General features: G+C 35.3%; 1 protein-coding gene across 1 annotated transcript in view; it reads left to right on the plus strand.

Moving 5' to 3' along the window:
* The first annotated feature begins 937 nt into the window (after positions 1-937).
* The window catches only part of LOC131847068 (protocadherin-like wing polarity protein stan), a 122,387-nt gene continuing 96,494 nt past the window's right edge, over positions 938-26,830 (plus strand). Inside the window, exons 1-26 of the mRNA XM_059196518.1 lie at positions 938-2,067; positions 3,538-3,739; positions 4,318-4,458; positions 4,818-5,050; positions 5,640-5,765; positions 11,555-11,721; positions 11,981-12,123; positions 12,507-12,677; positions 13,515-13,702; positions 14,374-14,611; positions 15,295-15,499; positions 15,881-16,033; positions 16,322-16,542; positions 17,121-17,292; positions 17,922-18,217; positions 18,790-18,922; positions 19,279-19,478; positions 19,921-20,088; positions 20,740-20,914; positions 23,159-23,284; positions 23,806-24,040; positions 24,552-24,774; positions 25,068-25,210; positions 25,468-25,602; positions 25,970-26,124; positions 26,507-26,673. Coding sequence (XP_059052501.1) covers positions 938-2,067; positions 3,538-3,739; positions 4,318-4,458; positions 4,818-5,050; positions 5,640-5,765; positions 11,555-11,721; positions 11,981-12,123; positions 12,507-12,677; positions 13,515-13,702; positions 14,374-14,611; positions 15,295-15,499; positions 15,881-16,033; positions 16,322-16,542; positions 17,121-17,292; positions 17,922-18,217; positions 18,790-18,922; positions 19,279-19,478; positions 19,921-20,088; positions 20,740-20,914; positions 23,159-23,284; positions 23,806-24,040; positions 24,552-24,774; positions 25,068-25,210; positions 25,468-25,602; positions 25,970-26,124; positions 26,507-26,673 — 5,646 coding nt within the window. The remainder of the gene's footprint in view (positions 2,068-3,537; positions 3,740-4,317; positions 4,459-4,817; positions 5,051-5,639; positions 5,766-11,554; positions 11,722-11,980; positions 12,124-12,506; positions 12,678-13,514; positions 13,703-14,373; positions 14,612-15,294; positions 15,500-15,880; positions 16,034-16,321; positions 16,543-17,120; positions 17,293-17,921; positions 18,218-18,789; positions 18,923-19,278; positions 19,479-19,920; positions 20,089-20,739; positions 20,915-23,158; positions 23,285-23,805; positions 24,041-24,551; positions 24,775-25,067; positions 25,211-25,467; positions 25,603-25,969; positions 26,125-26,506; positions 26,674-26,830) is intronic.

The raw sequence follows: 26,830 nt of genomic DNA on the forward strand, positions 1-26,830 counted from the left end.
AGGAAAATTGGCGGGGAAACGATGTACCCATTAATTTGCACCATTAATCTTTTGACCGAAACCGATTCGAAGCGAACTGACATGCGGAAACAGCCGATTGCATAGGCACCAACACAATCGTTACGAATATAGGATTGTAAGCATTAGGGTAGCTACTCTGTTTATGTATCAACGTATAACGACACACTGTGTGTTTAGGATTGCTTATTTGTTTAAGCACGATATATAAACATTATGTATGAATTAAAATTACTTATACTTAAGTACTTGTTTATTTAAGGACCTTCTCCTGTAACACTTGCTTAATCTGTTTTGTAGACATTTACATATTTATGTATTAATTTTAACATGAAGGTATGAAGTGGGTAAACAGTTTGCATAATAAATTTACCTGTCCATCTATTATCATCCGAGTTAAGTCGCTGAAGCTAGAAAGTCATTATTTATGCAGTTTCTAAAGTAGAATTTAGTATTCAACTTTTAAAGAAGAAAATATCTCATAAACTAATTAGAAAAAATCGAAATTTGTTACATACGTCGTATGTTTGATAAATTTTAAATTATTGTAATATCTATCCATCAAACATGATTAAATAGCTAATTTACTGACTACATTTGAATAAATACTAAGCAATTTATAAATTGGTATATCAATTTATGAAGCGGAAATAAATACAAGTATTACTACGACTATTTTAATTAACACTCCATAAACGAAATTACAATACAAACATGGAAAATACAACTTGATACGAGTATATATAAAAATAACCGAACTTAACTATATATCCTTCTTATTATAGAAAATATTAAATGTTTAAAGTGTAAGAGTTTAAAAAAATGTGTAATTATTTGAAAATGAAACTTTTTTGTTACAGATGGACAACTGCAGCAACTGGCGGCCCCAGCGGCGGTGTTGTAGATGAACGCGCACACCATGTCTCGGCTGTGGGTGTACGTGGTGATCGCCGCGCTGGCCGTGGCGGTCACTCGCGCCTACCTCGTGCTCGTCCCCGACACCGCCCGACCTGGCCACGTTGTCATCGATGCCGCTGTCTACCGCCTTGGCTCAGAAAGAACGTACACTATAGACGTTCACCGTACAGCCAACTTTGTCCATCACATTCTCCAAGTCAACAGGACAAGTGGCCTGGTCACCTTAAGAAAGAGGCTAAGATGCGATGGCGTTATGTACCCAAATCTCTTCACGTTCTACGTAGACTCAACATCGGAACGGATCCGTGACATTGAGTATTATAGCCTCCCTGTAAGAATTCTGGTCACTGGCGAAGACTGTTCCAGACGGCATGCAGACCTCTACGATATAGATTTTGATAGAGTCTACGATCAGAATGATGCCGCTCTTCAGTATGAAGATGAACCAGGAAGAGAAAAAAGAGAAGTAATATATCCAGAGAGTATAGACTGGAGGTTGTTAGAAGCTGAGGAAGTAGTCTCTAGTCAATATAGTGTTCTTTCAACTGCTTATCCTTGGTCTAACGCCATGTTCGAGGATTTTGTAGCGAGAAATAGAAGTAGGAGAAAACGATCTCATTCTTTAGTACCATTTGATATGGCTGTAGATGTAAAAATAGCTGAAGCTAAGCAATGGGTAACGGAGACCTATGCAAGTTTTGCTATACCAACCACGGATCGATGGCAAGGAATATGTCTGAAGAGGTCTCAGTTTGTAAATTCTTTGACGGCCTTTTTACCGCGAACTGTTCAGAAAATGTGTAAAGTGCAATTTTTGGATGTCAGCGATCCTAGGTTCATGATTGAGAACAGCCAGGGCGATTTAGTGACAACCAACGATGTGTGTATTCAGGAGCCGATGTGGAAGGTGTCTATTCTGTTCACGTTCAATTGTGAGAAAACAAATATTATCGACTCCGACCACAGACTGAAAATAGTATATCACCATCAAGAGTTAAACGATACTGATATAGTCAAGAGAGTGAAACGGGAACTTCGAAACCAATCGCCATATTTTGAGCAAGCATTATACGTGGCTTCTGTTGCTGAGGAACAACCGCCAGGGGTTGTCGTCACTTCAGTAAAAGCACGGTATGTTAATAACGCAATTATTCTTCTATCACGATGATTTATTAATTGAATGTGAACGTGAATGGTAAATTTATGTATCTATGCTAATACAAAATACGATAAACTAACCATGCAGTCTAGTCAACATTCTCGACGGTACGACCGTATGTTGTTGATGCATTTGCATGTTTATCGGATTAGAATTTTTATCCATTAAATGAAATAGGTTGTTGACTTTCTGTTGGCATTATCTTTAAATGACACGAATATAACACCTTCACTCATAAACCATCTGGCGCTTAATTGACTTTATGCCGGCTCGTTGAGCTTTTATAGTCTCATTTATTTTATGTGGTCCGGAACCATTGTCATGAGCCATTGCACGCGTCGGCAGACAATGCCACCGCTTGCAATGAGGTTAAACCGCTCAAATTTAAACTGATGACTGTATTTTGTACGGCGGTATGATCATTATCGTCTAGGAACAATGACGCGCAAAGAACTACTTTATGAAATGAAACCTTTTTGCTGCTATTAACTGACTAGAGATGGTACTCGCAGTTATTTTATCCTGTTAGATAATTTACTCCCTATAACATTAGAATTTGTTTCCTTGATCTCTTGAAATAGAATTACTGAGATTATCATGCAACCGTTAATGTCGATCTGCAATTTGCAAGCACTCGTTGCAATGACTGCTGATTTTATCAGATATCGCTTACATTGTGAGTAGTATATAAATATAATATGCATATAATAACTGGAGCATACATATACATACCTGTGACTATTTCATTTTATGTACAGAATTCACTTTAAAAGTTTTTATATATTTAAAGATGATTGATCCAAAATATAATCTGGATATTATTCTGGACCTTTCTATTTAATACCTTGTTAATACGAAGAAATAGATTCTATACTATGAAAAATGATACCAACATGCCGTAACACTGTCATTAGTCCCCCGAAACTACAGACAACTGGAGTGTAATCACATCAACTTATTTTCTATGACCGTTATAGTTTATCGTTTTATAATAGCAGATAATCACAAAACTATAAAAAAGAAAGGAAACGTATATGGTGTGATTGATTTCCTAATCGATAATAGTGTTTTTTTTTATTTTGTTTGTTTCTTTTCTGTTGTGATTAATTTCTCATTGTATTATATGTATTTGATACAGCATACGTTTTAATTGTTTAATGTCGGTAATAGTAGTTCCATATATTTTTATATTCATGTAATTTAATGTATTTTACATTCTTTTAATAAATGTATATATTGTAAGTATGTAGCTTAGATGTGTATGTCCATTCTAAATAGTACTTTGGTTATATTTCGATCATAAAATTTACTAATAAATAAATTTTGCCACACCTTTAAATTTTACTTTGATATTCATAAAGCAACACCATTTTAAACTTTATTTCTGCTTGTTTACAATTCATAATCGAATAGCTATACTTAATTGACACGATCCTTTTCAGGGACCCAGAAAATAGTCCGGTGTCGTATTCCATGTCGAGTTTATTGGACTCTCGGTCCGCTGGTATGTTCGCCGTGGACTCGAGGACTGGCGTCGTCACTACTCAAGCTAGACTCGACAGAGAGAGACTGGATGTGCATTATTTTAGGGTGGTCGCGCAAGATGACACTTTCCCTCCAAGAAGTGGAACAACCACTTTGCAGGTTAGGACTCTCTTAGATTTTATTGATGCTTTAATAATAGTCGGTAACGTAATATTTACTATATTTTTTGTTCATATTAAGTTCCACAAGAAAACTTAATCGTGACAAAGTTTTATGAAACCAACGCGAAACTATCTTTAAACAAACAAAAGGTTTACAAAATGAAGCATTAGTTGGTTCAGAACTGATGAAAATGTATGTACTATATGTAGTACATATACTTAATACTTTGTAAAATGCATAGGTACTTTTATTTACCTGAGCCATCAAGCAGCTTCCTTTGTAAGTTGTGTTTTGATTGTAGGGTGAGATAAGGCAGTAAAATTACAGGATAAAAGACAGGTCAACTTAATCCTTCGGAATGGTAACGTATTAGTGGTCACTAACGTCACATGATCACATGATATCCGTAGTGTTGTTCGTATATATAGACGACGATTGCCTACAAGAAACCAATGATTAGGCCGTCATCTTATTTGCCATTCCATAAGAACTTAAGCAGTTCCTTCCTTTTATTTATATAATTAATCCTGTACAGAAGCATCGACTGTGTTTTGTAAACGCACTTTAATTTGCAGATCAATGTGCTAGACTGTAATGATCACTCGCCGGTATTCGAAATGCAACAATACGAGGCATCTGTTCGAGAAGGCGCCAGCGCAGGCACTACCGTGCTCACACTTAAAGCAACTGATCAAGACATTGGCAAGAATGCAGAGGTGAGGAATATTTATTGTACAGTTTCAAGAGCTATAGTTTTAAATTTATTTTAACTCATTTAAATAATTAAATAAAAAATTTAAAAACATGTTTATAATAGAAAATGATAAATCCTAATAAAGGTTAACTCTCTAAAAATCAGGTATATAATTACATTATTACGTATATATAAATAGTACATAATTAAATGTAACTCAATAATACAGGAGACTGATTAAAATTACAATAGGAAATATTCATAGGTGGATTTCCAGGTCTTGTACTGACTACAACGTTTTCATTTGTATTCTATATATTTAAAATTACCGTTTTGTAACCATATGATGCTGTTATTATTATAATACATTATTTCTCCCAGGTGGAATATTCAATTGAGTCTGTATCAGCCGAGACTCTAAATTTGGAAGACACCAATGAGTCTATAGATACCAGCAACGAGCAGCCAGATACTCAAGACGTGTTCAGAGTAGACGGCAGAAGTGGAGCATTATTGACTAGATCCACACTGGACAGGGAGAAAGTAGCAAGATATACAGTGATCGTGAAGGCCACTGATCAGGCTAGCCCTATCTCGGATAGACTATCAAGCACGTAAGTATTTCTACCAAAGATATTTGTCGGTTACTAGTAAAACAATAAAATATACATTATTTTGCAACAAACTGCAAATTCAATGTATAAATATGCAGGGCAATTATGATTAAAAGATTGTGATCGGTTTGGAATATTCTTGTACTGATCTGTGTTGCCAATTTTACAATTAATCACGAGACACTATCTTGTGATTAATGGCAAAATGTTTTCATTTACCTTAGTCAATTATATACCTTTAAGAATAAATAAGAAAAACGTATTACTTCTTTTTAAGACACTATGCTTCAAGTTCTTAAATATATATAGATATAATCATATGGTTACACCATATGATTATAGGAAACAATCTAGTATCGATACGGATAAAAGCACAGACGATAATCAAAGATACAGAGAGACGACGATTTCTGAACTTCTTGATGCATGGTGGTGACGAACAGATCTGTTTAAAAATGCACTAATTGTGTATGCAATACATCCACTCCCACAACTATAACAAGCATATTAGTGCGGCAAAGAAGAATTTTAGACTATTAATAGGTACAATTAGAGACGCAGCATATTCATACGATAATTTCCTTAACAGGGCTACAGTACATGTGAACATACTGGATGACAACGACAACTACCCGCAGTTTAGTGAAAAAACGTACACGGTGAACATCGACGAAGACATTAGTGTTGCAGACAATCCTGTTATTGCTCGGATAAAGTGAGTCATTATATCTATTATATGTCGTCAAGCAATTTTGAATTAAAAGTCGTCTGGATCTCGTCTCACCTATTTCAACCGCCAAACAGGTTACTTTGTAAAATGTGTTGCCAACGAAAGGCAGTAAAACTAGAGGTAAAAAGTTTGACATCTTAGTATAAGAATGGCGACCCATGAGTTTGCATTCCAATTACATAAAAATACTGCATATACTTTGCATAAGAAACATCAACAACTTTGTATGCTCTATAGTTGTAGAAATATGTACAGACATGACTTAGAAATCATGATTTTCGGTATTTAATTTAAAACTCCCAAAATTAATTACTTACAATGTTTATTACCAATATCCTACTAATACCATATATTGGCATACATCTTACACGTTATTTTAATAAATCAGGTTCTACAGGATATTAGATCATTTCAAATAATGAGAATTTGATATCGTGGTGAGATTTCAATACCTGAACATCATAAATTATTACCATTTATAGTATTAAATTTTAGCAGAAGTCAAAATATTTATGCCTATTTCTTGGAGCATGGACAATATGCAATATATTGAAATCACGATTCTCCGAAACACGTGTATAACTGGGTGGCTTTGGCCTTACTATGGAACTCTAATCGGACTACAATTACTTTATTAAAATTACTTTATATTTAAAAAAAAACTTACTTAATACTACCTATTTCTGCCTTCTTCCTCTACTTTTACTTATATTAAATCCTAAAAAAACACAGTGTATAATTATTGGAAGTTCGTATTTTACTTCTAGATTAGACTTCAATCTTCTACCACCAGTTACCTTTGATGGCCATGACATTAAATATTCCGTTCAGGTCAAAAATCTTGGAATTCTTTTTGATGAAAATTTGTCTTGGTCACCACAAATTACACAGTTAAGTCGGAAAATGTTTGCAGCCGTCGGAAGCATTAATAGGTTGCGGAACTTCCTACCAGTGGATACCAAAATTGCGCTAGCAAATTCCTTGTTACTTCCAATCCTAGATTATGCGGATTCCTGCTATGTAAATCTCACTGAAGAACAATTAAATAAATAGAAATAGAAATAGAAATAATCTTTATTCAAATAAACTCATTACAAGCACTTTTGAATAGTCATATTTTGATTCTACCACTCATTCGGAATGCAGATTCATCACAAGAAGAATGAGCAAGAAACTTGTGTGTTGCTCTTTTTAATAGATGTTTTTTTTTATATAAATAATTACAGTATAACAAGTAAGAGGCATGCGATAATCAACATAGAAGTCGCTACGCACTCATTATTAATGTAATCAGATAATATTGTCAGTGCTATAGATTTAAAGTTTTTCTATAAAAACATTATTATCGTTAACGAATTCTTCAATTTTATAGTAAGCTTTTTTGCAAAGGAACTGTTTTATTTGACATTTAAATCTTTTTTCTGGCAGATTTATAACAGACTCTGGTATTTTATTGTAAAACCTTACGCAATTGCCATAAAACGAATTACTAACTTTAGCCAAACGACATTTAGGTAAAATCAGTTTGTTATTGTTACGTAAGCTTTTATTAGTGCAATCTCTAACTCTTTTGAAACTGTCTATATTCCTTCTGGCATAGATGATATTTTCATAAATGTATTGAGAAGCAACGGTGAGGATATTTGATTCCTTAAAACACTCTCGCAATGACTCCCTGGAACCCATACCATAAATGGAGCGAATGGCCCTCTTTTGTAAAGTAAATATTGTATTTATATCAGCTGCTTTGCCCCATAACAAAATACCATACGACATAATGCTATGGAAATAGCTAAAATAGACAAGTTTAGCCGTTGCCACGTCTGTTAATTGTCTAATTCTTCTTACCGCGTAAGCGGCAGAACTAAGTCGACTCGCCAATTTAGTAATATGAGCACCCCATTGCAACTTGGAATCTAATGTGATACCTAGAAATACAGTATCGTCAACAAAATTAATAGATTTATTGTCCAATACGATTTTTGAATCTACCGGCCTTACATTGGGGAGAGTAAATTTGATACATTTAGTTTTATTTGCATTTAGTAGCATATTATTTGCCGTAAACCATTTTAAAACATAAGAGAGAGAACCGTTTACTTCGTCCATATCATCAATATGTCGATTGACTTTGAATACTAATGAAGTATCATCAGCAAACAGAACTATGTCAGCTATCTTTTCTACCATATAAGGAAGATCGTTTATGTAAACTAAAAATAAGAAAGGACCTAGAATAGAGCCCTGAGGAACACCCATTTTAATACTAGTTCCCTCAGACTTTACACCATTTATTTCAACAACTTGCATTCTATTATTTAGATAGGGTTTCATCATGCATAGTGCTTCATATCTAATACCGTAATATTCTAATTTGAGTAAGAGTGTTTCATGATCAACGCAATCAAATGCTTTTGAGAGGTCACAGAATACACCGATAGCATCCTGTGACCTCTCCCAACAGTCAAAAATGTGTTTCATTAAAGCTACACCAGCGTCAGTAGTTGATTTACCGGCCGTGAAACCAAATTGCCGACTGTGAAGCAGTCTATTTATTTTAAAGTGGTGAAGCATCTGATTGAGCATAATTTTTTCAAACACTTTACTTAGTACTGGTAAGATAGAAATGGGCCTATAATTACCTACTTCAGTTTTATCCCCTAACTTAAAAAGTGGAGTTATTTTACTATGTTTCATTAAATTGGGAAAAACACCGTCAAAAATACATTTATTGAAGATAGTTACTAAATATGGAGCAATAACATCTATAGCGGTGTTAATAACTTTAACAGACATGCCCCAATGGTCTTCAGTATTTTTTAAATTTAATTGTTTAAATGTTTTCGTAATTGTAGCAATGTCAATAAATGTAAATTTAAATGTAACCGGACACGAAGCAACATTGTCAATAAGGAATGATTTAGCTGTACTTGGAGAAGAGTCCAAAGAGGACGTAATATCAGTTGGAATACTAGCGAAAAATTTTTCAAAAATATTGACTATTTCTTTTGTGGACGTTACTAGTTTATCATTATAATTTAACGTAAAATCATTATATGGACTTTTAACTTTGCCAGTTTCTTTATTAATAATATTCCACACTGTCCTAATCTTATCCTTGGATTCTTTAATTTTTTTATTTAGATAATTAGACTTTGCTACATTACATACCTTTTTAAAAGTTTTTGAGTATCTTTTTACATAATTTACGAATGTACTATCGAAACGGTATTTTTTTTGATCATATAAATCAAATAATATATTTCTACTTTTAAGAATTCCCTTTGTAGCCCATTCTGAAAATTTTGTTTTGTTACTAATACAGATAGTTTTTTTGTTAAAAGCCTTATTATATTCGTAAGAAACAATATTGAAGAAATCTGTATAAAGTTTGTTAGGTTCATCAGATTGAGGACAAAAATCTAATTTACTACGAACTGATATTTTAAATTTATTTATCTTATAACTAGTCAAGTCTCTTTTTAATAAATTAATTTTCCTAATTTTGTTTACGTGATTTGGAAAAATTACTAATTGACCACAGTGATCAGAAGGAAGGTTGTTTAATATTATTTTATCTAAATATTCACTGTTGCTAAATATGTTATCCAAACAAGTAGCAGACGTGGCTGTGATACGAGTGGGTTCGTGGAAGACATTACTCAAGTCAAAAGATTGAAATAAACTCATTAATTTAGTTTTTGTGGTATTATGTGATAAAATGTCAACATTGAAATCACCACACACTATAAATTTTTTGTTAATATTAAATACTCTTTTTAAAATATCCTCCATTACCTCTTCAAATAAATTATAATCACTATTTGGAGGTCTATATACACACATAACTATATAATTTTCTAGTTCCACACAGGAAATTTCAATACAACACTCAACGGAAAGATTGCCAATATCACTACGTTCTTTTACTTTTATATTATTTTTCACCAATATCATGGAACCTCCTCTATTTACTATTTTTCTATTAAAGCAGCTGACAATATTATAATTGTTTAAGCTTAACATCATATTGCTCACTTTGAGCCAATGTTCAGTTAAACATAGAACATCTATATTATTTTTTTCTAAAAACAATTGAATAATTAATTCACAGCCGAGAAAACTTTGTATGTTCTGGTGAACAATTTTCAATTCTGATAGCTTTCCCTTTGTCTTTTTCAGCAGTTTAAATCTGCAGTCATATTTAAATTATTGTAAATAAAAGGATTCTTACTAGAATCAATATTTATGTCAATATTTTCAGAATGTTTAGTATTAACATTAGTACAAATACTACTAATTGGATTAGTGCAACCCATTATATTACTTATAATGGGGTCATTTATATTATAAGCTAGTAAACTAGCTATATTTCTTATTTGTTTTTTAGGCAGATAAAATCTATCTCCAGTCATACAAAAGTTTGTAACAGATTTGTTACTATCAAAAAATAAAAAGTCATTATGACGACAAGTCATATTATAAATTAAATTATTAATATAATATATGAACTTATTTTGTTCAATAGTCAGAGAATGACAGTAAGGAAATGCACATAAAATTATTTTACCTATGCCCAGCTCAGCAAAGAGTTTACAAGTTTAATGACATGACTTTTTTTTACATTTAAACAGTTGCCTAAAGCAATGACTAATGTGGTTAACTTATCATACCTACCATTAACCACCTTATTTAAAATATTAGGCAATGAAGCACCAGGTAGACAATTATTTATAACATGTTGAGATAAACTTTCTGATAATGAACGGCCCAAACCCTTACCACATTCATCTGAATAAATAATTGTCCTTCGTACTGGTGCAACATTACAATTATCAGTTTTTAAAGACAAGTTAGAATTGAGTAAATTTGAACAAGGAGTGATTGACTCAGTCAAGACTGATGTGACTGATGTGAGTAAACTTGAGCGACTCCAAAATATGTCCATACGATTCATATTTGGTCTCCGTAAGTATGACCACATTTCCAATTTTCGCAATCAACTCAAGTGGCTTCCCATTCGTCTTCGCAGGAATTTTCACATACTATGCCTTCTTTACACCATTCTTTTCCATCCCTCTACTCCAGAATATCTAAAAACAAATTTTTTATTTCACTCTAAATCCCCCGGTTCTGCTTTGCGTAGCACCAGAAGCCTTTGTCTGACGATCCCTGCTCATCCTCTACATATTATTCCAACTCTTTCACTGTCCTAGCCATTCGCCTTTGGAACTCTCTACCACTCTCCATTCGATCCGCTCAATCTCATACAATATTTAAAAATCGTCTAAGGTCTCATTATCTGTCCCTATAGCAAATTTTTTTTTTTTTTTCCTATTTAACTCTGAAATCTTCCAATATATTGAATATATGTATGTATATTTATTTATATATATATATATATATATATATATATGTATGTCTATTAATTAGTTTGATAATTCTAGTGTCTTGTGTGTGCCATCTACCTCTTCTGTGTATGTTAGTCCTATCTTGTAGGTTGTCTGTAAGAAATTGCTTATAGCGATAAGACCGCCTTTTGTTCATAATTTTCTATTTATTGTTTTTCTTTTTCTTATTGTATTTCTTCTATGTGCACAATAAAGAGTTTATTATTATTATTACTTTTTGATAGATAACAGTTAATCCTCGTCATGCAATATATCTTCACGCCAAATTTCAATAAGATTAATTAAGCCGCTTAGTTTTGAAATTGTAATAAACAGATAGACTCACTTTCGCATATCTCATATGTACGTATGGATTTTTCACAGAGCAACGGATGCGGACGTGGGCGCGAATGCTGCGATACGATACGCTATCATCGGTGGTAATACACAGATGCAGTTCGCCATAGACAGTCTCAGTGGAGATGTGTCCTTAGTCAAACCTCTCGACTACGAGCAAGTCCGGAATTACAGACTCGTTATAAGAGCTCAAGGTATGTCTCAAATAAATAATAATCATTATTCAATTGCAATTTCCTTTGGAGTCTTCTCTTTTTCCAGTTGGTTTTCCCATTAATTTGGGTGACAATATTAACAAATTCTTCCACAAATATCAGTGTCTTATTACTCGTATGAAATATCGAGAAAAGAAAAATAACACTGGAAAATTTACACAGCGCCACCAATTTTACATATAATTTTTAGAACAGTTGTGTATTCTTCCAGTTTAGACTTTAAATCTGTTTGTCCCAGATGGTGGAAGTCCATCGAGATCCAATACAACCCAGCTACTGGTGAACGTGAAGGATGTAAACGACAACTCGCCCAGGTTCTACACCTCGCTGTTCCAGGAGTCCGTCAGTGAAAACGTGCCGGTCGGATTTAGTATAGTTAGAGTGAGTAATTTGCAAATATTAACGATGTTATTCATAAAAGATACGAAACCTTTATAAGTCCAATATTACACTGTTGTAAAGATTTTATAAAAATCATTATTCATAAACCCATTACAAAACTGTAATAAGTGCTCAATAGCGATCATCGTTATAAATACTCCATAAACCTGATAAAACGATCTATAAACCGTGTAATAGTAAAAAACGTTATTCATAAACGCTAAAGTAACTTCGAAATAATCATCAATATTCATATGGTTAAAATTAAATTGCGAACATACATACACGCGATCGGGACTTTATTTTATAATATATATAGATAAAGGTAAGCTACACCCGAACTTAGGAAGAGTGTGTATATTTAAAAATTGTAATTATTTTAGGTACAAGCTTATGACGCGGATGAAGGAGTCAACGCTGAATTAACATACACCCTATCAGACAAAGAGTATGGTGGTAATAGCGATATGCCCATCACGATAGACCCCAGATCCGGTTGGGTGTATACATCTGGACCCCTCGATAGGGAGGTGCAAGCTAAATATCAACTGCAGGTATTCATTTTGTATATTTATATAAATAGTTGGCATATTTTCCACTGCATTCTGCAGCACTTATAGCCATTCTTACCAATAATTACTCATTAATTATAAACAATTTGCAGGACTTTTTATAATGTTATACAACTAATTTAATAATTGATTTATCAAATAATAGTATTATTACTCCTATATTCTACCCTTTTGTCATAGTGTCACGCTTATTTTTTTCTACAATATTATCTTAATTATTGGTAAGAGAAAATACTTGACATGACTTCGAAAATTCTACAGACGGATAGATACAACTGACAAGACAGATATGAGTTAAAAAAGTGATTAGAAAAAGTAATTGAACTTAATTACTTAATGTTCATTAAGACGTCATACATATTTTTTTCTTTTTAGTACCACATTTTTTCTTTTATATTGTAATAGTTACACTACAATCTTCGATCTGTATGACCTCCGGCTCAGTTCAAAATGGAATCTTCACCATAACATTATTTATTTACTTTGCTCTCTTACTTAGCCTGCCCACTATGGTCCATGGTTCTCGAAAAATGTAGAGTACCTGAATGTGCCAACAATTTATGACGAGATAAGGCAGTACAACAAGAAATATACAGACCGACTAACCATCCTAATTCATTGGCAGCAATGCTCTTAGAGCCTTCTCATACGTCAAGAGACAGACAGAGCAGAAATGCAGTGTAGAAAGGCAGAAGTACATGTGCTAACGTCTTCGTCTACAAATCCAGCAGGACTCAACACAATATACAGTCTTGCGCCTGATCGCCGATTAAAAAAAATATATTTGCTTTCTTGTGATACAAATTTGTACTGTCGCAGGTAACTGCAACAGATGGTGGCACGCCTCCGCGTTCAGCGACGGCAGCGGTGTCGGTGGTGGTACAGGATGTGAACGATAATGACCCCGTGTTCGCGCCTGCGCAATACGACGTGGAGATAGCGGAAGACGAACCACCAGGCACTCCGCTTGTCACTGTCACTGCTACTGATGCTGATGAGGATAACAGGTAAAGAGGATAGAACTACAGGACTGCGTATATACATATTTTTTAAATACCATGATTTGCGTTTACGTAACGCAAAACTTGGTATTTCGTTATTGGTGGTTCGATGTTCTGTTTCTTCATGTTCCTGTAGGAAGAAACTCATACTCTACAGTCCACCTACTGGAATATTAGTAGACAATTATTTTTTATGAGGGATTTTTAGTAATGTTTACTAGTAACCAGTCAGGTTGACCACCACGTTCTCCCTAGAAACCATCGTAGTAGATTGCCATTTGCCAAGATAGGCTAAATGACATCATCCTCCACTAGTACACCCAGTGTATACCGTTAGCTCAGGCGCATGCACCATTATATTATCATCCATACATTTTTTTTTATTTATTTAACTTTAATGCACACAGTACAATATATAGTACAGTACATTTGGCGGACTTAACGCCATGCGGCATTTTCTACCAGTCATCCATAGGTGGTGCAGAGAATAATGATACTTCTTTAAAAGAGCATCCCAAGCACTTTTTAGAATTTTAGTTCTTGTATTTTATGTTTGTGTACACATGGCGGATGAATTACTGGATGGAATAAATGTTGTTTTCATCGTTGTATCACTAAAGATATAATTTAAAATACATGTAGAAGCACTAACTTTTTACTTATATTTATTTATATAGGCTCCACTATGAGATAACGGGTGGTAACACGCGCGGCCGTTTCTCGATAACATCACAAAACGGTCGCGGTGTAGTGACCGTCGCACAGCCGCTCGACTACAAACAAGAACGGCGGTACGTGCTGACCGTCACCGCTACGGACAGCGGAGGCCGCTCCGACACTGCACTTGTACATGTAAACGTCACCGACGCCAACAACTACGCTCCAGTGTTCGAAAACGCGCCTTATACAGCTGCGGTGAGATGCTACATCGTTTTGTAAAATACTAAATGTGTGTTGTGTCTAATGTAAGTTGTTCTTCAAAATAAATGGGGTTCAGCATTACCTTTTTAAAGCTTTAATGCAGGAAAGAAGGAGCATATAAATGTGGAAGAGAACGAGTACAACAGTCACCGGCAGCAATGAAAATGAAATTTTAAAAGAAAGTAAATTACATGTTATATACGCGCTATCACACTCAAAAGAGTGAACACAAAAAGTAGTAAATTACAATCACTTATTAGTCGGCTAAAGAAAGCTAATCTTACTAATATTATAAACGCGCAAATTTTTTAGTGAAGAATGTAGATGGATGGATGTTTTTTATTCTTTCTCACAAGCGTGAATTTTAACACTTTAAAGACCACTGGTGGCCACTGGTGGGTCACTCTGCAACAACATTACCGGTCTGCGTGCTCACTGGTGGGCACACGTCATGTTTTACTTGGGACCGCTTGTACACCTGTGGCATGATTGTAAATTTCAATTTATGTACAGTATATATATACACACACACAAAAATACCGGTCCCTATGTGAGAAATAAGATTTTTCAATGCGGTCTTCAACGTTTTAATGAAACATTATAGTAATATAGATTATACATTAGAATAATACATAGGCTACAAATTTGCACAGCTAATGAAATTATATATTCCGCAGGTATTCGAAGACGCACCAATTGGAACCACGGTGCTGGTTGTGTCAGCGACTGACAGTGACGTGGGCGTCAACGCTCAGATCACGTACAGCCTCAGCTCGGAGATCTCTAACGAGGCCGTTGCTCACCACGATCAGGAGTTCGTCATCAATCCGCAGACCGGCGCCATTACCACGAATAAGCTACTCGACAGAGAGACTATGAGCGGTGAGATACTAATCTTGGTTTTGAAAGATCAATTCTTTATGTAAACTGAAGGAGACGGTAAGAAAAAAATTATAGTACAAAATATTTGACGTACATAAACGGCTAACATGTCCTACATGAATAAATTATTTTTTATTTTAATGTAATATGTTTTTGCAGTATAACTGATACTGCAAAAACATATTACATTAAAATGCGTTAGTAGTAGTATTAATATTCTATATATGAATAAGTGAGCAAAACAATGAATTCATGCTTTTGCCATTTTAAGAACCATAACCATACAGAAAGAAATTCCTTTACTGAAATTTTGTAATTTTGTTTAATTTCAGTATTGTATAGTTTATGAGACCTAGGTTTTATGTTTATCGTCTTTTTTAGGCTACTTGCTGACGGTGACGGCGCGTGATGGAGGCATGCCCGCCTTATCTGATACCACAGACGTCGAAATATCAGTGGTCGACGTTAATGATAATGCACCCGTCTTCAAACAGCAGTTGTACACCGCAAGCATAATGGAGGACGCGTTAGTAGGTAAGAGGAAAGAAATTGCTGTTTTTACTACTTTTGTTATTTAATTGGAAAAATAAAACTAAAGTTTTAATTGTTCCACCAATCTTCCCAAAGATTAACTGGTAGAGAATGCTTCTGACATTAACTTTATCTTTTTGGTCGTATGTATTTAAATAAAAATCTTTGTTATTTTTGGCAGACTAAATAAGAATTAAAAGTAGGGCTATTTAGCTAAATTAAATAGGATTTTAGAGATACGTAAAGTGTGTTAAAGATTGTTTCGTGTAAAGACAGTAATTGCGTGTGCAGGCACATCGGTGACGCAGGTGAGCGCGTCGGACGCTGACGTGGGTCTGAACGGGCGCGTGCAGTACCGGCTGGGAGCGCGCGAGCGCGAGGACGGCACGTTCGCGCTGGACCCCGCGTCCGGCGTGCTGCGCACCAACAAGCCGCTGGACCGCGAGTCCGTCGCCACGTACGACCTGCGTGCGCTCGCGCTCGACGCCGGCTCGCCGCCGCAGAGCTCCACGGTGAGACTACTTCTAGATTACCTTTGATCGTGAATGGCGCGCTTTATGTGCTTGTAATAAGTATTATTATTCTTAGAAGCAATTACAACAATTATCCTAAATGGAAGCTTTATGTGCATCTTGGAACAGCAAATAAAACGTTCTTTTTAAAAGCACATAAAGTAAGTTTGATGCCAGTTACAATGTTTCCAAGCGGACGACACCCAGAAGAATTCTACAGGAAGTATAGATTTCACATGCACAATTCATTGGATCTTATGAAGTGAAAGATCAATAAGATTCTGTGCTGTAGTCACAGAATTTTATTGTTCTTTCACTTTTAGAATTGCCTTCACTAATAATTTTGTTAAACAAGTAATATGCAATATTTATGAACTTCTAGTTTTACCCACAATTTAAACTGTTTTTTATTTTAAGTAAAACCCTCTCGTGCCAGGATCTATCTTAACATCAAATTTATTTAAGATCCGTGTAGCTATCAAACTTTAAAATATACCAACAAACAGACACACCTTCTCATTTGTAATTAATATTGTACGATTACTAAAGTATAAATACATAAACTGAGTTTGTTCTAGGTAATCATACATATAAAAGTGGAGGATATCAACGACTCGCCTCCAGTGTTCGAAAGCGACTGCCTCACATTCTACGTGCCTGAGAATAGCCCCATCGGTACTACAGTCGGCGAGATATACGCACGAGACCCGGACGAGGGACCCAATGCTGTTGTGCATTATTCTATCAAAGGTTAGTCCTTTTATTCTACTATTTCTTTTTCGACTTGCGGGGAAATAGGTAAAGCAGGAGTAGAATGCAGATGACTTATAATAAAAACTATATCTGGGAGGGAGACAGATAATTAGTAATGGGACTAATGGCCTCAATGCTAGTTATGTATCATCTTAGATTGACACGTGGTTCTCCCTGGAAGCTATCGTGATTAATTCGGAATGAATTCGCCACGATGGACTGACTGACCTACCTATCCTCATTTTATCATCATTAATACATAGATACTGCGTCATATCAATATCATCCATTAAAAGAAAGACTACCTCTAGTCGTGTCTCTGATATCACGCGCTGGATTTCTTCTAACGACGCTAAGCGTCTTGATACTTTCTTAAATAGCTAGCAACGTAACGTGTCAGTGCAATTTTTTATTATATACAGCACTATCTAGTCGAAAACTTTTGTTTTGTAGAATTCTTAGACCGGAATATTGATAAGCAATAAGCCACTTAGTATTAGATTATGTGATATTGCATCCATGCATATTATCTCTATTGGAATTATCTTCTATTGGCACTTTCTTTCCTCTTCCAGAATTAGAAAGTTCATAATCCCTGAATATAACTCTACCTAATATTTCTCTAGGTGGCGATGACTCCAGCAGTTTCTCATTGGAAACGCGTCAAGGCTCAGATAAAGCTGAACTAGTGACAATGGTCGACTTGGATTACGAGAGTCCACGTAAGAAATATGAACTAGTCATCCGAGCAGCCAGCCCTCCGCTGTGGAATGATGTCCGTGTTGAGATTTTAGTGACTGACGTAAATGATAACGCACCGATGATGAAGGACTTTCAAATCATTTTCAATAATTATAAGGACTGTTTTCCCGTGGGGCCCTTCGGGAGAGTTCCAGCATTTGATGCTGACGTCACAGATAAGGTACAGAAAACACATACATTGTTATTTTGTAATAAACTTGAAAATTTGCGTTATTAAAATTATGGTAATTTTGCGCCCATTATGTTACCCACGAGAAGTGGCTCTTGACAAACTTTTCAAATAATTAATTAACTGTTGTTTGTTTTACATTGAATTATATTTAAGCCTCTCTGTTACTTCTCTATTTAACGACTTTATTGTGAAACCACTTGTAAATAATTGAACATTTCCTATTTATGTTAAAACAAAATGCACGAATCCTGTACTAAATATAAGAAACATTTCTCATAATCTCTACGAAAGCGCTGTATTGTTCTAATATTATAAAATAGACATTTTGTAAGGTTGTTTGTTATGGTTAAACTTTAAGATAGATTTTAATTACATTTATAGATAGATCATATCCTAGAGTGGGAGAAATACATGGGATATTTTTACCTTACATTATGTGGACTATACCGCCAAAAACAATAATTTTGTAGTCACTTAATGAGTTATGAACATAGATCTTTAACTAGTAAGTATAAAATCTATATTCGAATTAATCTCCATATAATAATAATGTGTTTTAGCTCCAATATCGGATATTGTCCGGTAATAATGCGAACTTGGTGCTTCTAAATGAGACGACGGGCTCCATGACACTCTCGCCACAACTAAACACCAACGTGCCTAAGCTAGCTACTATGGAATTATCTGTCACAGGTATTTAAATTCATTTTTTGATTGATATAGAGTCCAAATGTATTAAACGGTTTAAAGATAAATTGAAAAAATAGTTTTTTATATTTTTTTATTTGAAATACTATTGATAATTAAGGACTATACAGACTTAACTTTTATCTCAATCCAATTGTCTGTTTGTCAGTGTGTACGTGTATTCTTGTTATTTACTAGCAAAACGTACATCGTACGTTTGTCTTGTCTCATTTTAAATTTTATAATAAACTTGGACCAATATGATATATAATAATATTAAAGATCAACAAGCTGTTGTATTTCTGCTACTCTTTGAAACTCTTAGAATTTACCACAAATTTAATGGAAATATTTTTACTTAGATGGAGTAAACGAGGTTAAAGCGGTGATGCAACTCACTGTTCGTCTAATAACTAAGGAGATGCTATTTAACTCCATCACCGTGAGACTCAACGACATGACTGCAGAACAGTTTCTATCGCCACTACTGGGTTTCTTTATCGATGGCTTAGCTGCTATCATACCCTGCCCGAAGGAGAATATCTATGTTTTTAGTGTACAGGTGAGTGTGTGAGTGTGAGTCCTTTTATGATTAATTTTGCTGTATTATCTTATAGAAATCTAGAATTATACCAATAGTAGTACACTACTTAATATTTTTGTACTTTATCGTGACGATAAAATAGAATAAATTAAAAAACTGCAATGTATTAATGTTAATTTACACTTGTCTTTTTAACTGATATCAAAACATTGTCAATTAAGCACATAATGTGTGACTCCATTGTCTGCTGAATTGACAATGTTCATAGTATATGTATTCTGAAATAGTAAACTCGAGAGCAGTCTTCGTATCTACTCTATTTCTGAAGGAATTCCGACTATATTATCAATAAAGTAATAATTTGGTAACGATGCAAGTTTTTTTAGAACAATATCTCTTTTTCAATGCTTAGTGTATGACTACGTTAAATAAGATTTAAAAAAATATTTGATGTAACTAGGATGACACGGATGTGACCGGGAATATATTGAATGTGTCGTTTTCTGCGAGACGGCCCGATGCAGAAGTTGGTGTTGCGGGTGATGCGTCTCAATACTATTCACCGACGCACTTGCGAGAGCGGGTGTACCTTCATCGGGCTACACTTGCCAGGCTCGCTACTGTACAGGTAAATTAATACATATATATCTGTATCAGCTGTTACCTGCGACTTCATATACCTTTTTAGATAAAAGACAATGTCCGTCTTTGTGATAAAGTTTATATTCATACCAAATTTCATTAATATCCCTTAAGCCAGTTAGTGGTTAAAAGGTGACAGACAGATAAACACAAATGGACTCAATATATATTTTCCACTATGAGGAATCCTGGAGAAATTTAAATTTCCACGAATGACGGGCTACCAATTGGTCCTTCATAATTATTTGTCATAATTCATAAACGTTGGTCTTTTAAATCGGAAAATTTTACTTGCATAACTAGTAATTTTTTACGTACAATTATTTCAACTTTAATAACGATTTACTAATATGTATGAAAAGTACCTAAATCACAGTTTACCTTTTAATAATTTAGGTATACATTGACGCATGTAAGATCTACCAGTATATGCATATACATATAGAAATAATTTAGTTATAGAAATAGAAATATCAACCTGACATGGTACATTGCAAGGAATGGGGTTATTATTCCACATTACTAACAATCCCCTTTCCCCCCCGCTAGCAACAAGTTATTAACCACTTTACTAACAACCCCTTCACCATCAATATTGGATATTGAGTCTATAGTATACAATAATTTGGGGATGCAGGTACTACCGTTCGACGACAACGTCTGCGTACACGAGCCATGCCTCAACTACGAGGAGTGCCTCACCGTGCTGCAGTTCGGTAACGCTTCGGGTTTCATAGCCAGCGACAGCGTGCTCTTCCGCCCTATATACCCCGTCACCACTTTCACATGCCAGTGTCCCAAGGGATTTACAGGTAAATTCTTGTCAATGAGACTACCATTATTTATCGGTTAAAAAAATAACTGGTGATTATTTTTATTTATTTAAGAAAAGGTTAAAACCTTTTTTTAAATGAATAAAAATAATCAGAGATCTTCTGAAGTGATAACTCTTAGTGTTCTATGATATTTGTTAGTATGAATAGCACACTCTAATCTAGGCTCTTACTATAATGTCAAGATAATGGTCCTATTTACAATTGTAAATGAGATCCACAAAAAGATATTAATTTATTATTTATTATAATTAACTGTAAAAAGGATGTTAATCTGTAACATACACCTTAATACTTTATACATATAGGTGATAAATTACTTGAAAACACTAAACAATTGAGTTATTGGGGGACTTCAATAAAAGGGGATTTGGTTAAACACTGACACACTACTTTACTGTGATGAATTGAACAAAGTAATTAATTTGAAAGGTTTGAGAAGTACTCTAAATCTTATAAAACTCATAAGTACCTTAAATATAAAATATAAATTTGTGATTTATTTTTATTTTTATTTATTTATTTATTATTTATTTATTAAAGGAAAACCAAGGCTATTCAAGTACATCTTAAATAAAGTCAATATATATGTCACAGTAAGCCACTGATAGGCTTTCACTAATAACAATAGACTAATTCTTAAAAAGTTTTACATCACTACGTATAAGGCATTATAAAGTTAACAGAGAATATGAAATTAATTAACAAGAGTACAGTAACAAATAGTAAATTTATAGAAATATATACATATACATGATTTTCAATAATAATTAATTGTTATTTAAAGAAGGGCTCACTTAGTTGGTGTCTCGTTGATTTAATATTATTAAAAAATAGATCTATATTAACTGTTTTAGATAGTTTATTAAAATTGTTGCTAGCTCGCCAGAGAAATGAATTCTGCTTATAGTTCGATGACACTAGGGGAACAGATAGAAGAGGATTGTGCCTTGTTGATACTCGTGGTACATTAATGGATAATTTACCCAGGAGATTCGGGCAATCGACAGCACCAGAGGCTATTCTCATGAGATATGTTATATCCGCGATTTCCCTACGCTTCTCAAGAGGCAGAAGGTGGTGTTTTTTACAAAACTCAAGATACCTAGATGAATCATACGGATCTCGTAATCTGTAGGCTAAAAAACGAATAAATTTCTTTTGAATATTTTCGAGACGTAGTATGTAGGTTTTGTATCTAGGATTCCAAATCTGCGAAGCGTATTCCAATTTACTTCTAACCAACGTGCAGTATAATATTTTTAAGGTTTTGGCTTGCTGAAAAAGACTTGAGTTACGCATAAGAAAACCGAGTGCTTGTGTAGCTTTCGTAACAATGTTATCAATGTGGTTGTCGAAGAGTAATTTTGAGTCATGTGTAACACCCAAGTCCTTCATTGATATTTTTTTCTGAAGCTCCTTACCCCGTAGTGTATACCGCGTTTCAATAAATTTAAATTTCCGAGTGTATGTGACCGTAAAACATTTATTTGGGTTAAGATCTAAATTGTTCAAATTACAATAAATGTCAAGGCGCTCGAGATCTGACTGAAGGCGATACATATCACTTGGTGACGATATTGTCATAAATACTTTCATATCATCTGCAAAGCACAGTAATTGGGAGTAATGAAAACAGTTGCCTATATCATTAACAAAAATAGCAAATAATAACGGCCCGAGCAGGGAACCTTGAGGGACCCCGCTAGGTGTGAGTATCCAACTCGATATGTAATTATCTACTACGACGGCTTGAGAGCGATTGCTAATATATGAAGTCATCCATCGAAAGAGATCACCTCGGATACCGATAAGTTGGAGCTTATGCAGCAGAATATAGTGGTCTATGCGATCAAAGCATTTGCTATAGTCGGTATATATAACATCAACCTGGTGCCCACCATCCATAGCATCTGTGAGATATTCATTTAAAAGCACTAGGTTGGAAACTGTGGATCGCCCCTTTAAGAAACCATGTTGAAAGATGTTTAATGACATTTTTATTGCAGAATATAGTTGGACATACACTATTTTTTCGAACACTTTCGAGATGTGGCACAACTTAGAAATGGGTCTGTAGTTCGCGATATCAGTTTAAAATCCCTAATTGTAATTCTCAAAATGTGTGTAGTAAACATGAGAAGAGTAAGAGAAATGAACTACTACTACGGTTTGCGGGAATAATTTGTTATTACAGTTCATGTGAAATTTATCTTTGTGTAGGATCACATGAGCACTATATGTGCGACACAGAGGTGGACCTGTGTTACTCGTCGCCGTGCCAGAACCGCGGCGAGTGCATCCGTCGCGAGGGTGGCTACACTTGCGTCTGCGCACCCGGATACACTGGTGAGAACATTTAGAATTTTCAACTGTAGTAACTTCGAAGGTATGGGAAGAGGTTTTTATTGTAGTCTTTCTAAAAAGATTGAAGCCATTTTATATGTTATATGTTGTGAGATGCGTATGTGAAATTTACAAAGTAAAACTTTAAATGTATGTCCTTTTTGTGAAATTAAAAATAAGTGTGGTTGTGTGGTCATATCTAATGGAAAAAATATCATATTGGAGTCGTAGAGAAAATGAATGTTTTTTTCTATGTAGTCAGGTTCATGGTCAGTTCGCCATATTACAATGATAATTAATTATAAAAAAGGCTCTAAATTACGCATGATTGAAAATCATAGGAGTGCGCGACCAAGCAGCGGGCGCGGTCTTTCTCGTTCTGTTTATATATGTTTACACAAGCATTCTTTTTCGAATGAAAGCCCACTCGCGTGTAAAAGAACATGCGTGTAAAGGCAGCTCTATATATACTCATTCTTTCTTATGTGAAAGAACGTACAGATTTCTTTTAATGTACCATGCAGGCGTGAACTGCGAGACGGTGTTGAAGAAGGCGACGTGCGACCCGGCGGGGGGCACCTGCCGCGGCGGGTCGCAGTGCGTGGCGCGGCGCGAGGGCGGCATCCTGTGCCAGGGCTGCGCCATCGACCCCGCCTACACCACGGACGTCTGCGAGCTGCGCGCCAGGAGCTTCCCCGTCTCCTCCTTCTTGACGTTCCCCGGACTCAAGCGGCGGCATCGCGTACATTTGAAGCTCAAGTGAGTAATAATAATAAAAGCATTTATTCAGCAATACGTCAGTATTCCTATTTACAAACTACTACTTAAAAGTTAAAACATGCTGGTAACGCTGAATGTGACTCCCACTAGTTTAAATAAGTCGTAGCACTGCGTTAAATTTCAGTAGGACCACCACGACCGACACGAGATGTAAAACATGTATTATACTTGATGGTATGGTAACTTTCTTTATTGGAAAAAATATTTAAGAAACCACAGTGAATTAAACGTTTTCTACAATTTATACCTAATTTTGTACCCTCAGTGTAACCGTGACCTTGTTATCAAACTATTGTATCACTTAATTACTACAATATTACTAATTTAAACTATTGCATTATTTTATTATTTATTTATTTTAAGCTAGAATATTTTTGTCATGAACAACATGATTCGCCACTCCTGTGGCATGCACTAGATTATACGTATTTTAAGCTAAGATATTTTTGTCACGGAGAACATGATGCGCTACTCCTATTGCATATACCAGGTTCGCGACGCAGTCATCGTCAGGGCTGCTGCTGTACAACGGGCGGTACAACGAGCGGCACGACTTCGTGGCACTCGAGCTGGTCAGCAGCGGAGCGGGGGCGGCGGGCGGCGCGGGGCTGCGGTTCTCGTTCTCGCTGGGCGGCGCCCGAGCTGAGGTCACGCTCGCAGCGCACCTCTCAGACGGCATGTGGCATACTGTACAAGTTGATTACTACAACAGAGTGAGTCGCCTTTTATGTACATAACTATCTATTATTTTAATACGTGAAGCATAATTTTTATTTGATATTTTTTAATATCAAATGATACATACTACATAATATACATAGAAAACTCTCAGACAAACTATCATACTCATGAATACAAATTTTCATAACATACTTAGTATGTAATCAAACCCGAAACCGTCGGAAATAAAACGGCGTTTAGCACACCGCTTTACTTACGGTCGCGGGTTCGACAACCGAGACCATCGTCGTCAAATATATATTGTTGACCATACATTCTTTTTCAGACGGCAACAATGATTTTGGATGATTGCGATAAAGCGTTAGCGCTTGCCGGCGCCGCTGAATTGGGACCTAAATATGCATGTGCGAACGTCACCAGAAAAGTTCTACCTCCTCGCTGTGATATACCTACAGAGACTTGTCACAGGTAACTACGTAAAACTTAATTATTACAAGCGTTGGTATTTCGAGACAGATTAATATTTATAAATATTTTGTTTTTACAAAAATTATGTCGTAACAAAATATTTTAATTGATCTTAAACGTGGGACCATTTAATATTAATATATTCTGAAGTTGTTTTCATAAATAAATAAGCAATATAAATGCTATTTATAAAATGTATTTGAAATGTATTAAAAAGTGCAATAAAGGAGTATATAAATTTATAATTTTTGTAACAGGTTTCTGGACTTGACGGGTCCGCTGCAGCTCGGCGGACTACCGAATATACCAAGCAGTTTCCAAGTGAAGAACAAAGATTTTATTGGCTGTATATCCGATTTTTATATTGATCATAAATTTGTCGACTTAAATAGGTAAGTAAACAATACAAAACTTATGATAAAAAATAATAAGATGCCGAAAGTCATAATTTCTCGGCCGGAAGTGTCCTGTTTGAATAAATTATTTTTGACATTTGTTTGTTGCCTAAGAATTGTAGAAATAAAAAAATATCAATTTTCGCTTAGATACGTATTAATAAAATTAAAAACTTCAATAAAAGAAGTACAATAGCTACCTTTACATGACACGTTTTTTCACCTGCGATCAGGAGCGCACGCTATTTAGCGAGGCAAAGTCAGCGCGCACAGTCATTACTAATTTTTCGTCGTGAAAACCGATTCGCGCGTGAAAGAGCATACGTGTAAAGAGTACAATAGAGGTGGGTGGTGCGTGTTGCAGCTTCGTGTCGGACAACGGCACGGTGGGCGGGTGTCCGGCGCGCGTGGCGCGGTGCAGCTCGTCGCCGTGCCACCACGCCGCCGCCTGCACCGACCTGTGGGCCACCTACCGCTGCCACTGCCCCGACGGGCGCACCGGCAAGGACTGCGCCGAGTGTAACTATACATATTTTCTATCGAATATATCAAGGATTTTTTTGTTACCAATATTCTTATATATAAAATACTGTCACAAAAGTTACCATATTCCGAAAGGGCTTGACCAATTTTTATGAAATTTTATATACATATTCGGTAGGTCTAAGAATCGGCTACTATCTATTTTTCATACTCCTTAATGATAAGGTAGTCCACTCCTAAATTATTTTTTCGACATAATTTTTTATTTTATTATTATGATTTAGCATTGAAAAATACATACAACCCAAAATTTTCAACCTTCTATCATCAACCCTTATTTTTAATAGTGGTTTTAATTTATATGGCAAAACTACGTTTGCGGGGGTCAGCTAGTTGATATATATTATTATATCGACAGCGACGTCTCCCCCGTGGCGCTTCAGCGGCGACGGATGGCTGTCGTTCAACCCGCTGCTGCGGCCCATCCAGCTGCCGTGGCTCAACGCGCTCTCAGTACGCACGCGACAGCGAGACGCCTTCCTTATGTCCGTACAAGTTGGACAGAATAGCACCATCCTGCTCACTGTGAGTACACTATAATAATAATAATAATAATATCCCATCAAAAACATAAATGTGAAATGATAGCCGAGTTTAATATTATGATATATGCCTTGATTGTTGACTTCTACGACAAAAGAGATGAGATCTAAATGGGTGCCAAGTTCAATGGTCTGTCCTG

Source organism: Achroia grisella, unplaced genomic scaffold (genome assembly GCF_030625045.1).
Source record: "Achroia grisella isolate CSIRO2021 unplaced genomic scaffold, CSIRO_AGI_Agris_v1 utg515, whole genome shotgun sequence".
Lineage (NCBI taxonomy): Eukaryota > Metazoa > Arthropoda > Insecta > Lepidoptera > Pyralidae > Achroia > Achroia grisella.